The sequence below is a fragment of the Scyliorhinus canicula genome, chromosome 15 (assembly GCF_902713615.1).
Source record: "Scyliorhinus canicula chromosome 15, sScyCan1.1, whole genome shotgun sequence".
Classification (NCBI taxonomy): domain Eukaryota; kingdom Metazoa; phylum Chordata; class Chondrichthyes; order Carcharhiniformes; family Scyliorhinidae; genus Scyliorhinus; species Scyliorhinus canicula.
In genome coordinates this window covers 56,647,756-56,662,964 of record NC_052160.1, presented here as the reverse complement: position 1 = coordinate 56,662,964, position 15,209 = coordinate 56,647,756, and the positions used below count along the sequence as shown (strand labels likewise).

Below are 15,209 nucleotides of genomic sequence, written 5' to 3'. Positions count from 1 at the left end.
GAAACTAATTGCAGACAATTTCTTTAGGGAAAGACTGAATGCAATACTTTAGTGCGCTACTTTATGAGGATATTTCATTGCCAAGATTTTAAATGTTGTTAGTTGGCTTCTGTGGAATGGAGCACTTCCCTTGCTGTGATTCTGAACATTAAATGAGTTAGTGGGCTATCTACGCAGAAAAGGCCAGATCTCAAATCGATTTGTCAATATCTCTGGCTCTTTAGGGAACACAAATTTCTGTAATATTGGTTAACTAATCTATTTACCTTCCAACTGACTTTCAGTAAAATCTCTTTGTTTTCTACTCAATGTTATGCACTTGGCTAAGTCTTATTATTATTTTTAAAAATAAATTTAGAGTATTCAATTCATTTTTTCCAATTAAGGGGCAATTTAGCGTGGCCAATCCACCTAGCCTGCACATCTTTTGGGTTGTGGGGCCGAAACCCACGCAAACACAGGGAGAATGCACAAACTCCACACGGACAGTGACCCAGAGCCGGGATCGAACCTGGGACCTCAGCGCCGTGGGGCAACCGTGTTAACCATTTGCGCCACCGTGCTGCCCACAGTAACGTCTTATTTACTATTTTTATTTTAAGGAAATACAAAATTTTGCATCCTGCCCCTATTTTATAGGTGATCACACTGATAAACAAGAGGCCACACTTAAAAGAGAATCTTGAGCTGTATAGTTCACTGATAAGGCCAACATTTGGTGCCAATCCTCATCTGGGAAGGTGATGATGAACTGCCTTCTTGAATGGCTACAGTCTGAGTGGAAATTGCTTCTCCAAGTGGCAGGGTGCATTTAATCAGTGAGGAGGGGGGGGACCATGCCTGCATCCTGTCTCTACCCTAATTACGTCTGTGGCGGGAAGTCTTATGGACGGCCTTCTTGCCCCACTGATAACTGAGGCCCTTAAGTGGGAAATTAATACCTACTTAAGGGCATCATGCCACCATCACTGGTATTAACCATGCCATGCGAGGAGCATGTTTGCTTGCAGGTTCTCAAAAGAGGTCCCTTGTTCAAAGGTGCCCAATTGTGGGACCTGGCATCGGGAGGGAGTGCACCTGGTGAGGGCTGCTCCCATACCTAGGCAGCATTTGTGTGGACAGATCACTTACACCTCTGCCATCCTTGTGAGGATGCAGCAACAGTCTAGAAAATTCAGGAATGCACGACAACACCTTCAAAAACACCCCACAGTACTTCCACACAATTTGCCTGGTAATTTAAGGAACCATTGTGCAGGTCCCAGCTTGCAGATTCAGACTTGTTTGGTGAGTGATTGATCAATTAGCTGTCTGAACCTACATGGTCCAACTGTGGTATTCTGTTGTTACATTGGCCGGTTGTGATGTCAGGATAGCACACATTCACAGCTTTCTGACGCACACTGTGGCCACTTCCACGTGCATACTTTTCCTGTTGGAACGGAGAGCAGGCCATAAAGGAAGCAGCCAGCAGAGCATCAAGCCCCAGCAAAGTATTGCCAGGCCTCTGCAGCGCTGCACAAGCATTTTACCGGTCATTCTATTTGTGCTTAATTGCATTTCATGAGTAATTTTTTTCAGTTTTGGCAATAATCTGGCAATTTTGGTGAAGACCCACAGAAGTTACACAGATAGGGTGTGCATTTTCTCCAAGCTCTCTGAGGGTCTTCTGATGAGGTTACTAGTAAGATTCTGGAAACCTGACTTCCAGCGGCGCCTATGGTGTGAATGGTCGCACACATGGCAGCTCCTGCTCAAGGGCACAGATTCAAGCCCTTTTTACCTGAAAAGGGGAGAGATTTTGATGGAAAAGTGTAGCTGAAGGTTGGAGGAGAAGCTCCTCCCGGGTGTGGCAGGTCTGCTGGTTGCCAAACCTGGCAGAAGGTGAAAGACCTGGCCAAGGAGTTTGAAGAGACCTGTGGCGCAGCGGCCTTTGGAAAGATAGTGAAGGGGAATGGGCCGGTGCAGGTTGGAAAGCCCCAGATGGAACAGTTGATGGCTTTCATCAGGGAAGAGTTCCGTCAACAAGGGAAAGAGATATAGGAGGACAGATCGAAGGCCATTCAAGGGCTCGAAGGAAAGGGTCGAAAAGTGTCTGGAGGCTCAGGGGTCGCAGATCTGAGAGATAGAGAGGGTGATGTTGGACCACAATGATCGGGTGGTGGAATGGAAATGGAGGTCGGGCTCTTAGGAGACCTTAGCATGATGCTGAGAGCAAAGGTGGAAGGGCACGAGAATAGATTGAGAAGGCATAACCTGCGCATCGTCAGCCTGCCTGAAGGAGTGGAAGGCACGAGTGCCACGAGATATGTCTCGAAGATGCGGGCAGGGCTTGTACTGGAGGGTGTGCTGGATAAGGCCCCAGAGGTGGATAGAGCGCAGAGGTCTCTGAGTCAGAAGCCAAGGGCAGGGGAGCCTCTGCATGCGGTGTTTGTAAGATTCCACAAGTTTGCAGAAAAAGAGAAGATCCTGGAGTGGGCCAGGGAGAAACGGAACTGTGAATGGGAGGTGAACAAGGTTCCAAATATACCAGGACATTGGAGCTGAACTGGCAAAACAGCGTGCGGGGTTTAACAGGGCCAAGGCGGTGTTCTATTGATAGCAGATCAGGTTCGGCATGCTCTACCCGGTAAAACTGTCGGTAACTTATGAAAGCCGAGAATATCACTTTGGGACCCTAGAAGTGCCCAATGACTTCATTAAAGAGCACAAACTGGGGAAGAACTGAATTTTATTGGGAGACAGAGGAGCTGGCACTTCGGAGTACGGAGCAAATGGTTAGAGTGGGGGATGGAGGGTGGGTGGTTTATTTGTCCCTAGGTGGAGGATTTTTGTTGGGTCAACAATGTATAGCAGGGGTGAAAAGTTTGTAAGGGGACAGTCGGCCCTCCCACTCCCACCTGCTGCCTTTGGCGGTGTTTTTTCTTTTTTTCCCCCCGGACGAGACAACCTGTGGTTTGGGATGTTTGGGTAGGAGAGGGGCAGGTTCGCAGGGAAGCTTCGCCACACAACAAAGAGGAGAGGGTGGGGATGGGGTAGGGGGTTAATAGGAGGAGCCTTTGGCAGGCATTGCCACACTGGGAGATAATGCTGGTGAACGGAAGTGAGGTGGGGGTGATGGCTGCAAGAGATGGCCAAGGATGGAGGCGGGGGAGATGGGACGTGGCAGAGTTTGAGATGGGACATGGCAGAGTTGGAGATGAATCGTGGTCAGGGGCCGAGAAGGTGGCCATCTTGGATGGCCTGAGTAGAGGGTGAGATTAGAGGGGGAAGATGGCGGACGGTAGAGGGGAACAGAGGCGTAAACCCGCAGTAAGGCTTATAATGTAGAATGTGCTAGGGCTTGATGGACCGGTGAAAAGATCTTGGGTCTTCGTGCACTTCAGGAGTTTGAAGGCGGGGGCGGTCTTTCTGCAGGAGACGCACCTCCGCGTGAAGGATCAGATCAGATTGAGGAAAAGATGGGTGAGTCAGGTATTTTACTCGGGGTTTGACTCAAAATCGCGGGGGTGGCCATTCTGATGAGCAGAAAGATGGGGTTTGAGAGTGTGAAGGAAGTGACGTACCCAGGGGGAGAGGTATGTGATAGTGAGCGCAGTACTAGAGGGGACACTGGTGTTGATGGTGAATGTATACGCACCAATTTGGGGTGATGTGAGGTTTATGAGGGGTTGCTGGCAGCGATCCCTTTTTTGGGCATGCATGAGTTGATTATGGGAGGAGACTTTAATTGTGTGCTGGTGGACAGGTCGAGCCCTAGGTCAATGGGAAGGTACCGATGGCAAAGTAACTGGGAGGGTCCATGGAAAAGATGGGCATGATGGACCCGTGACGTTTTAAGAACCCAGGGGGGAGTGAGCAATTTCGGACCATGCACCCCACTGGATGGAGGTTCGGCTTAGATCGGGATGGGAGCAGATGCCGGGGTGGAGGTTAGATTCTGGATTGCTAGCAGATAGAGGGTTCTGTGATAAAGTGCGGTCGGTGATTAAGGTTGTAAAAGAACGTGGAGGTGTCGGCAGCCACATTCTGAGAGCCACTGAAGGCAGTGGTCCGGGGGGCGATTATCTCGTTCAAGACACATGAGGACAGGAAAAGGAGGGAGAAGTATGAGCGTTTACTGGGTGAGATATTCGAGGTGAACAGGAAGTATTTGAGGGCACCCACCGCGGATGGATTGGTGAGAAGGACAATTCGATAGGCTGACGACTGGGAGGGCGGTGGGGTAACTGCGCAGGGCAAGGTGGGTGCACTATAAGTACGGAGAGAAGGCAAGTATACAGGAGCTGAAGGAGAAGGTGGAACTCCCGAGAGGAAGCGAGTTTACATATATATATGATGTTGGTACATCAGTTATGGAGGCAGGGAAATTTTGAGGGTACAGACAGAGACGGGAGGTGGTGTCGGTCGAGGGAAGATAAATGAGGCGTTTAGGGAATACTATAAGAAAATATTCAGAGCTGACCCGGGGGGTGAAGAGGTAGACCTGGGGTGGTTTTTGGATGGGCTGGAGGAAGAGACAAGACAGGCGCTTTGGGGCTGAGGGATGTATTGGAAAGTATAAGGGTGCTGAAGTTAGGACAGGCCCTGGGGCTGGATGGTTACCCGGCAGAATTTTATAAGGAATTTGTGATGGAACTGGCACCACATCTTCTGGGGGCATTTAGCGAGGCGCTGGAGAAGGGGGAGCTGCCGGAGACGATGACGCAGACGGCGATTACATTAATACCGAATAAGGGGAAGGACCCGGTAGAATGTGGGTCGTACAGGCCCATATAGCTGTTAAACATGGATGTAAAAGTGCTGGACAAGCTGGTGGCAGAGCTGATGGAAGGTTGTGTCCCGGAGGTGGTTGCAGAGGAGCAAAAGGTTTTCATAAAGGGAGGCAACTCTCCAGTAATATAAGTCAATTGTTAAACGTGATTATGACCCCTTTGAGAGGACGGCTATCGGAGGTAGTGGTTTCCATGGTTGCAGAGAAGACATTCGATCGGGTGGAGTGGCGGTAGCTGTTCGAGGTCCTGGGAAATTCGAGTTCGGGCCAAAGTTTGCGGCTTGGGTGTGCCTGTTATATGTGGCCCCAGTGGCGAGCGTACGGACCAACAATGAGCTCACGAAGTTCCATGTCCGGGAACAGCAACCTCTCCAGTAGGGCACATTTGATAATGTGGAGAATTTAAGTACATCATTATGAGAGATATAATTTCTTGACATGCGGCAGTTTCTGGACGAGTTGGAATTTCCCCAGGTGGAGGAAACAAAGAGGCAGGTATTGGAGGTGCCCCTGGGGCTGAGGGAGGTGCTGGATAGTTATCAGGGGTATAATGTCGGGGAAGGCACCTGGGCCGGATGGGTACCCGGCGGAATTTTATAAGGATTTTGAGACGGGCCTGGCACCACCCCTGTTGGGGGCGTTTAATGAAGCACTGGTGAAGGGGGAGTTGGCGGAGACGATAACGTAGGCAGTAATCACACTAATCCCGAAAAAGGAGAAGGACCCGATGGAATGTGGGTCGTAGAGGCCTATATCACTATTGAACACGGATGCCGAACTTGCTTCATTATTATTGGGCAATGAATGTGGAAAAGGTACTGTGGTGGTGGGAAGGAGAAGAGGTAGAGTGAGTTAAGATGGAGGAGGAATCTTGTAAGGGGTCTAGTTTGAGGGCTATGGTGACGGCAGCATTGCCAATGGCTCCGAGTAGGTATTCAGGGAGCCCGGTGGTGCAGTCCAGGGTGAAGATATGCAATCAGTTGAGGAGGCAGTTTAGGGTGGAAGGGATGTTGGTGCTAACGCCGCTGTGCGAGAATCATGGGTTTGAGCTGGAGGTGAGGGGATGGATAGTGTATGCCGGAAGTGGAGGGAAGTGAAGTTGGTCAAGGTGAGGGATCTGTATTTGGAGGAAGGGTTCACCAGCATGGAGGAGCTAAGGGAGAGGGTAGAGCTGCCGAGGGGTAGTGAGTTCAGGTTTCTGCAGGTCAGGGCCTTTGCGCGAAAGGTCTTGAAGGGGTTCCCTAGGCTGCCAGGATACAACCTGCTGGATGGACTGCTGCTTCCAGATGTGGAAAGGGAGGGAAGAATTGGGGATATATATAAGTGGCTGGGGGAGCAGGGAGGCGAGCGGGTGGTGAAGATCAAGGAGAAATGGGAAGCGGAGTTGAGAGGGGAGCTCAATTGGGGAGTATGGAGTGAGGCACTGCGTAGGGTAAACGGGACTTTCTCTTGTGCAAGGATGAGCCTGATACAGTTTAAGGTGGTGCACAGGGTGCATATGACTCGGGCGAGAATAAGTGGATCCTTTCAAGGGGTAGCAGATGAGTGTGAGAGGTGTGTGTGGTGGGGGGGGGGGGGGGGCAGCGAATCACACGCACATATTTTGGGGTTGCGAAAAATTGGGAAGATTCTGGGCTGGAGTGTTCACAATCTTAACCAGGATAGTGGAGGAGGAGGTGGACCGGGACTCTTTGGTGGCAATATTTGGGATTTCAGAGAAGCTGGAGAACATGGCGTGAAGGAAGGCTGATGTTGTGGCCTTCGCCTCTCTGATTGCATGGCGGCAAATTTTACTGGAGTGGCAGTCGGCATCGCCACTGGGGATAGCGGCATGGTTGGGTGACCTGTACGACTTCCTGCAGTTAGAGAAGATAAAGTATGAGTTAAGGGGCTCAGCAGCGGGGGGGGGGGTTTGAGGAAAGGTGGGGGATGTTTATGCCCATATTTGAGGGGCAGTTCGTCGCCAGGGTGGGGGGTGGGGTGAAAAGGGGAAAAATCTGTACAGACTGTATAGTTGATTGTTGGGAAGTATGTTTCCCAGGGTGTTTATTTGCTGCAACCTGTTTTGATACATGTTTGTAATAAAACACTTTTTAAAAAAAAGATACATTTCTTAATTTTTGCAAAGATGGAGTTGGGAACATTGACAGCATGTTACCACGGAATCTTGCATTATCATCAGCCACTGATAGCATTGGAACTAAAGGCCTTCAGTGGATGCAGAACAATAATTATTCTAATCTCCAAAGTTGCACTATTCCTTTAATTAAGTTTTGGGATACACATGAAGAGAATTAAGAAATTCAGTACTCTATTTTGAATCTTAACAATATCCACAATGGCTGGCACTTTACCTCTACTTTCCGTGGTGATCACAACTGCCTCCACTGGCTCCCCCCAGCCCCGACGTGTCTTCGCAAACACACGGAAGAGGTATGGAGACTCAGGTGTCAGCTTGGTTGCAGAGTACTGTCGGACATTGGAACGGACTTCCGTGGTAATGAACTTGTTTATTTCAGCAGCTGCCAGACGGTAAGCTATCTGGTAACCTGCAAATGAAAAACATATATATTGCAAGTTAAATAGTAATACATAATTAAAAGAATGGAAGATAATGAAAAACCGTTGCAAAAATAGTATGTACTTATCACAATGTTATCAAGTCAGTTCTTTAAAATATTTTGTTTTCACCTTTTAACAACACGATGCATTTATGCAGCATTTTAACATCCTCAGGATATTCCAAAACACATATGCATTTCAATAAAACTGAGCATATTATATAGCATGATGATTTGATGTTCATTTTTGTCACTCCAATTCTCTGTTCTCCTAAAGGCAGTGACACATGCTGGGAGACCAGCCAATCTCCAACATCTCACCCAAGTTGCTGTTTGTCATGTGTGGGTCCAAACAGCCAGCACAGGCAGGTTATTAAACTGGGGGTGGTATCAGAGATAGTCCCAGTGGTGTGCTTATGTAATGTTACCCTTTCAGGAGCAGGAACCAGAGTTGTATATCCCCCCCCTCTAGTGCAATACTGAGAACAATTATAACATCCTGATTGCGTTTTTGGCAGAGACCACCTTAAAGCATGAAGACTGGGAACAAAACTGGCCATTCTCCTGAATGCTGGCTCAGTTCCAAACCGTGTAGTTCATTTACCATTTGACTCATAGGGGCAAATATAATGTCCCATTAGTTGTTGCAGCAATGGACAGAGGATTTAATTAAATACCATTTAAATTGTCTTGTTCCTTGCAGATATGATGAAGGGAATGAGAAATTATTTCCAAAAGATGGATTTACTGATGAATATTCCAAATTGCATGTATTCTCAATCGTCACAGCTAGGAAGAGTAATGGTGATACTTTAAAGTGTCAGAGCAATCTGGGTCAGCAATAAAACAGCACCATAAGGGTGACAAAAGATGAACGAGTATGAGAAAAGAAAGAAAAGGAACATGAACAAAGGGAGAAATGTAAGTTATTGGTGTAGATTTTGTGAAATTGTGAAGTGTTCGGCGTCAACATTCCACTGAAACAAACAACATCTGCACATAGGAGAGAATAACACAGAAATCCAGAAGGGGCTGACAGTGATTCTACGATTCCCCAGAGGATGTGCAGTAGAGACTCGGTAGAGAGTCTGCGGTAAAGAGTCGATGGGCCGACTGGCCTCCTTCTGTATTCTATGTTCTATCTTCTAGGCACAACCCCTCAGATGGCAGTCAAAGGAATTAACAAGAACTCCCACAGATATGCTGTTGAATCTCACCATCGAATTCCTTGAAAAAGTTAATTGAATCATCAAATGGTTGCAGCCCAGGAGGAGGCTGATCAAACCATCGTGTCCATGCTGGCCCTCTGGAAGGGCAACTCAGCTAGTCCAAAACTCTGCCCTTTTTCCGTTGGAACTGCAATTTCTGCTTCTTCAGATAATTATCCAATGCCCTTGTAAAAGCCATGATTATACCTGCTTTCATCACGCTCTCAGGCAGTGCATTCGAGGTCAAAACTACTCACTGTATAGAACATTTTTCTCATGTCACCTCAAGTTCTTTTGCCATTCACCTTAAATTGGTGTCCTCTGGTTCTCACCCCTTCCATCAATGAAAACAATTTCTCCCTACCGACTGTGTCCAGATGCCTCATGATTTTTATCACCCCTATTAAATCTCCCCTCAACCTTCTCTTTTCCAAGGGGAACAACCCTGGCTTATCCAATCCGTTTTCATAACTCTTTAAATGCCTTCAGATTCTTCCTAATGTGTGGTGCCCAGAATTGGACACTATAGTCCAGTTGAGGACAAACCAATGTTTCATAATGTTTCATCTTCTTGTTTTTGTACTCTATGCCTCCATCTATAAAGCCCAGGATCCTGTATGTCTCATTAACCGTTTTCTCAACTTGTCTTTCCACATTCAACAATTTGTACACATATATTCCCCAGGTCCCACTGCTCTTGCACCCCTTTAGAATTGTACCCTTTATTTTATATTGCCTCTCCTTGTTCTTCCTCCCAAAATGTTTCACTTCGAACTTTTCTGCTTTATATTTAATGACGGCTGGATGGCCATTTTATCAGTCTGTGTATATCTTCTTGAAGACATTGGGTGTAATTTTTCAGTTTCAGTGTGAAATTCGGTATTAATCCCGCAGGGGCAATCAGCAGGAAATCTCAAAGACTATCGAGTCTCTTTAATAATATTTTTTAACCCATGTGAATCACGCCATGCTTGTGGAGGCCTCCTGCTTGCCCCGGGGCAACTTAATTTTTGCAATCATTGGTGAGCTCCCGATAAAACACCTTCCCAGCACTTGTTCCAGATCCATTTGAGGGGGTGGCTGCCAGGAAGCCAGCAACAGGTTTCTCACAGGGAGCCCTGCCCAGACTCCTGGATAGACTGTAGCATAAGTGGGATGCCCTCTACCCATGGTCATGCAGATGTCCATCCAGCAAGGTAACGACCCCCGCTTGGGCAGACTTAGTCAGTGCCAGCTCACGGAAGAGGAGAGCAGTACCACAAAAAGCCAGGATAAGTCTGCCACCTCCAGTCTCTTGCTGCACCCCCTCAAACATCCCTCGCATCTCCAAGGTGATCTCTTAACCAGCCACCTTGCGGGTTGTCAACACCTGTCATAAGGCCTTCTTCAGCCCCAGCACTCCCCCCACCCAAAATCCCCACGGTCTTCCCCTCGTAATCTTCTCCTCACATCCCCGTTCTCACTCAAGTCCCATGCTTATGTGACACCTGGGGATGTTAGGAAATTGAATCAAAGGTGTAGTGGACAATTTAGGGATTAACAGCTTGAGGGTAAAACTGCTAGCACTGAGTCAGAGGTATACACCAACACCTGGCCTGAGATACGTTGTCTCATTCAAATTTAAACTCGTTAATGGAAATAAACAGGATGCCCTTGTTCAGCTAGGGTGATTCACTCAAGATCTATCTTGCCTGACCATCCGTTAGGTCGTTACGGAATCTGGTGGCCTCTTTTGTCTGTAAATTGGAGATTAGTTGCATATTCATAGCATGGCCCTGTTCTATTGTGTAAAGGGTGTTGCCAATCAAAAACCCAAGATAGTGATGAAGAGTTCAAGTCTGGTCATGTTGGGACAGAACCAACATTGAGGGGCTGGGAGGAGCTCAGAAAGATAACAGAATCCTAATTGAACAGGTGGGGGAAGAAAGAATTGGATAGCGATCGAGAGGGGCCATGAAGAAACTACCACAGACACAGGCTTTTGGAAAGGGTCTGAAGGAAACGCAGTAACACAGGAATATGTTCTGTAAATGCAAGTATAATTTTGCCTGGCCTGTGTAAGTGGAGTTGAGAGCTGCATGTTAATTTTACGGGCTGTTTAATGGGAAATTATGTGTTAAAAGATACATGTAAACTGATCTTGTTAGGTTTGAAGTTACAACTTTTAAATATTGTTTTTCTTTTGCTATAATAAAGTTTTGCTGGTAAAAATAATCATGCCCTGTGTCTCATGCAATCACTCCTGGAGCGAATCGATGTTTCCACACACTCTTAAAAATAAAAGAAAGTTCCGGTTCTGATCCAGTATCTAAGCCACTGCTGGGATCTGCTCTGGCATCCGTAATACGTGTTACACCTCATCACCATCTGAACTGGCAGAACTCCCGCCTTCCCATCTGTCTCACTGCAGGACAAACTCAAGCTTAACAGGCGTGAGCAGGAACTGTTACTTGGAGTCACACCCGAGCTCAGATGCCTCACCCCCTTTTAGGAAAGAGCCTTTGAGTTGGCTGGGGAGGAGCAAGACCACACCCGTGCAGAGAGCGAAGTCATTCTTCAAGCCTCACCCAGGTAAACCTCGTCCCATCATTTATTCTCCGTGATGCACTGCCCTCTCCCTTCCATCGCAGGGCAATCTATCGACCAACCCGAAACATCCTCTCTGCCCTTGGAGACCATGGGCATTGCAGCTCTGGGGGAGCCATTTTAGATACTCATGTCTGTCACCCACACCCTCCACCAGTACAGATTCTCATACCTCAGTGGGATTAAGCAGTAGACAGGCTTTTGGGTCGCAAATGCTGTCAAAGCTTTACATCTTGCACTCGGCAGAACATAAATACTGTTAAGTAAATTTTCTATTTGTGAAGTGCCAAATTTTGCCATGATGATAAAAAGTCCACGTGGTATTAAATTTATTTTTTTCGAATGTTTGCTTATTTTAACTTCCATGTTAATCCAATTATTTGCATAAAACTCCTGGAACTGCCTCCCTAACAGCATTATGGATGTGCCTACACCATATGGACTGCAGTGGTTCAAAGAGGCAGCTCACCACCACCTTCTCAAGGGCAATTAGGGATGGGCAATAAATGTTGGCCTAGTCAGCGAAGCCCACATCCCATGAATGAATAAAATAAATCATTTTGCTATTTAGAAAATTTTAATTAAAAGGATTTTATGTGCCTTTACCTCCCTGAATTGTGTGAATATTTTAATTGGCTGTCTTTCTGCTAGCTGACATTTTTGTTTCCACATATTAAGACATTCTCTTTGTCAATGTCTAACAAATCATAACAATGTAATTGATAAATGCCAATTACATTGTTGCAGTGAGAGAAACAAGGTGATGAGTATTAATTGTCTCTGAGCACATCTAATAAGGGATAGCTGGGACACTGGAGCTGAATTCTCCATAAATGGGGTTATGTCCCAGCGCTGGCGTAAAAACGCTGGCGTTTTACTCCAGACTTTCTTGAAGGGGGGGGGGGGGAGAGAGAGCAGGGACCCGGGGAACTTCACGCAGTTATGGATGCGGAAAGGGGCGCCCACACTTCCGGTTCTAAGTCCGCCCATGTGCATGGTGGCGGCCTCCAGCGGCCGTGGCGAGCGTCATGGCGGACTCGGACAGCGGACCATCAGCAAGAAAGAAGGTCCCCACGATCAGCGACGCGCCGCTTTATCTGACCCTCCCGATCGCTGCCCGGCCACCCATAAGGCCCCCCAAGTGATGGATCCCCCTGCCCCCCATCAAGGTGGTCACGGACTGAGTCCGTAGCCGCCGCACGTGAATCCCGACCGGCCAGACACGGTTAGAACCACGCCATTGGGAAATCGGTCGGTCAGGATCGGAGTATCGCTGGAAGGGCCTTTGTAGGGGAAACGATTCTCTGGGGACCCGAGAATCGCGAGAGCGGCGCGGGCCCAATTTGGGCGTAAAAGTCGAATCTTCGCCCCCATGCCAAACGCAATTTTGGAGCGAGGCTGCGGAGAATGCAGCCCACAGTGTGTGGGAGGAGAGATGTGAGACTGAAAATGTCAATACGCTCTCTCACTAAAGAAAAGTTCTGTGTCTTGATTTGGCGTCACCACCCCACTTGGATCCTGTTAAAACCCTTGACCTGGCTCAGATTTAAACTGGGATTGGATTCCTACCACTCAGATCTCTGGATTATTATAGTCAGTGGCAAGTTTCCTTGTTTTCCCATTGACCGCAATATCTGGGTCATTATATTTCACATTTCGTACTACTTCCAGGAGATACTGCCAGTTTTTCTGCATCTTTATTAAAGAAAAAAGAAAATTAAGTCCAGGAATTTGTCCTGATTAAGATTTAGATATGCGCCTCATTCCAACTGCACAACAAAATGAAAGGAGGCCTTAGACTCCTTATTGGGGGTATGTGAGCGGTGAGTGAAGCAGAGGCAGAGTGACTGTGAGAATCTAAACTGTGGGTTTAATATGATAATGAACCGAGAAATCCTTCAAACCGGTGGTTACATAAGGTAATTTAATAAGATTCTTACAGAACAGGAATAGATTTCAAAGGGTGGTTGTGTTCAAAGGGGAAGATATGCAGATTGTAAAAGAAAGATGTCATAGGTAAAGTATGGATAGAGTGAGCATACATTTAAATTCTAAAAGCTAAAGTAAAGAGATAAGGGGCAAGATTTAAACAAATGGCAACAAAGTCCCACAGTGAGCGCATTTAACCGTGTGTTTCTCGGCGCTTGCAGTGCCGAGATGAACCCTGCTGTGAAACACACCCCTGGTTAGATAGGGGGCCTCAGTGGGGAATGCGGCTGGGGCCACACGTAGCCCCATTTTCTGCATTGAGGAGCTCTACTTGCCGGAACTCCCCAGTGTAGCAAGAGGTCCGGATGCCATTTAAAAATGGGGTTGTGATCTCTGGAGCCCCCAGCACAACCCACAGCCCTCTCGCTGTGAACGGGTCCCCGGGCCACCCCGAACCCCCACCCAACACCAGCTCAGGGCACCCCCAGCCCGATCACCGCCGTGTGGAAAATGCCAGAATGTCACCATGGCAGTGCCAACCTGTTACCCTGGCTGTGCCCCTGCCAGCACTATCTGGGAACCTGGTAGTGCCAGGCTGGCACCAATATGGCACTGCCAGGGTGCCACCTTGTCTTGAGACCAAGCACCTGCGGGCCTCCAACCCTCTGGGAGACACCCACGAGTGCCGTTCTGTCTGGTCCCTGTTTGTGGAGGTCAGTGCTGAATGGTGCTCGCCCAAGGTCTCCGAGGCAAAGGGATTAGATCCCAATGTCTTGGGTGCCTTGGGAAACTGCATATTAAAATTAGACTAACTGTCTCACTCTGATAAGCATTTGCCAAAAAGTGATCCAGCCCACAACGGGTTTAATTCACATCGCAACGTTAGACTTCAAGTGGGCACCCCAAGAGAAATTAAAGGCACTTTGTGGTAAAAATTACTGGATTTTTATAGATTATGGGCAGCACGGTAGCACAGTGGTTAGCATTGTTGCTTCACAGCACCAGGGTCCCAGGTTCGATTCCCAGCTTGGGTCACTGTGCGAGTCTGCACGTTCTCCCCGTGTCTGCGTGGGTTTCCTCCGGGTGCTGCGGTTTCCTCTCACAATTCCCGAAAGACGTGCTGTTAGGTAATTTGGACATTCTGAATTCTCCCTCAGTGTACCCAAACAGGCGTTGGGAGTGTGGCGACTCGGGGCTCTTCACAGTAATTCCATTGCAGTGTTAGTCTAAGCCTACTTGTGATAATATTAAAAGATTATGATTATTATAGATTTAAAAATCTATAAGGAGTTGCTGAGCACAGGGTGTTAGCTCTGAAGGCACTTAAATTAAGATTGTGTGGAACTGTCTTAAAATATTAGTACTGTGTGAAGCTATTGTGTTTAAATGTAATTCTATGTTATGTTTTTTTCACCCTATTTCTTAATAAACATCACTTGACTATAAAATCCTCACAATTAGTCAGGGACATCATTTCTGGATTTCGAAACGTTGCAAGCTGGGTAGATCCCAGGAGTAGAGTCTCCCGGCTTCTATCGGCAATGTTGCACTGCGGCACACTGCTTTTCAATCGCGCCCATTGTTAATCAATTCTGGGAAAGAGCATTTCTAAAGAAACTGAGTTAGATAATGGAGAGATCAAAGGGAACAAATGTATTTAAAGAGATACTGAAATCCTGGGGTAGCTGTTTTACATCTTAGCGGACTAGCTGGTCCACTCCCAGCATGCAGTGTGAATGAAGCCAGATCTAAAAAGCCAGCTGCTGTTAACCTCAGAGGGCACCCCAAGAGAAATTAAAGGCACTTTGTGGTAAAAATTACTGGGCTTTTATAAGTTAAAATATCTGTAAGAGTTGCTGAACATGGAGTGTTCGCTCTGAAGTTGTTAAATTAAGATTGTGTGGAAATATCTTTAAATATTAGTACTGTGTGAGGCTATTGTGTTTAAATGTAATTCTATTTTATATATTTTTTTACTATTTCTGAATAAACATTTACTTGACTCTAAAATCACCACAAGTAGTCGGGGACATCATTTCTGGATTCCGAAATCTCTTATCAGACGACACAAAAATTGCAAAAGAAAATGTGAGGAGGTTGTTTCAAGTTTCTCTTCTGGGATTTGAATAGCTCGGCATCTACCATGCCTTA

The 15,209-nt window shown here is 47.1% G+C and overlaps 1 protein-coding gene across 5 annotated transcripts in view; it reads right to left on the bottom strand.

Annotated features, from left to right (window-relative positions):
- sdk1a (sidekick cell adhesion molecule 1a) overlaps window positions 1-15,209 on the bottom strand; it is a 1,043,142-nt gene that overhangs the window by 138,162 nt on the left and 889,771 nt on the right. For all 5 annotated transcript variants that reach the window (XM_038820122.1, XM_038820123.1, XM_038820124.1 and 2 more), the window contains one exon: window positions 7,129-7,323. In XM_038820122.1, coding sequence (XP_038676050.1) covers window positions 7,129-7,323 — 195 coding nt within the window. The remainder of the gene's footprint in view (window positions 1-7,128; window positions 7,324-15,209) is intronic.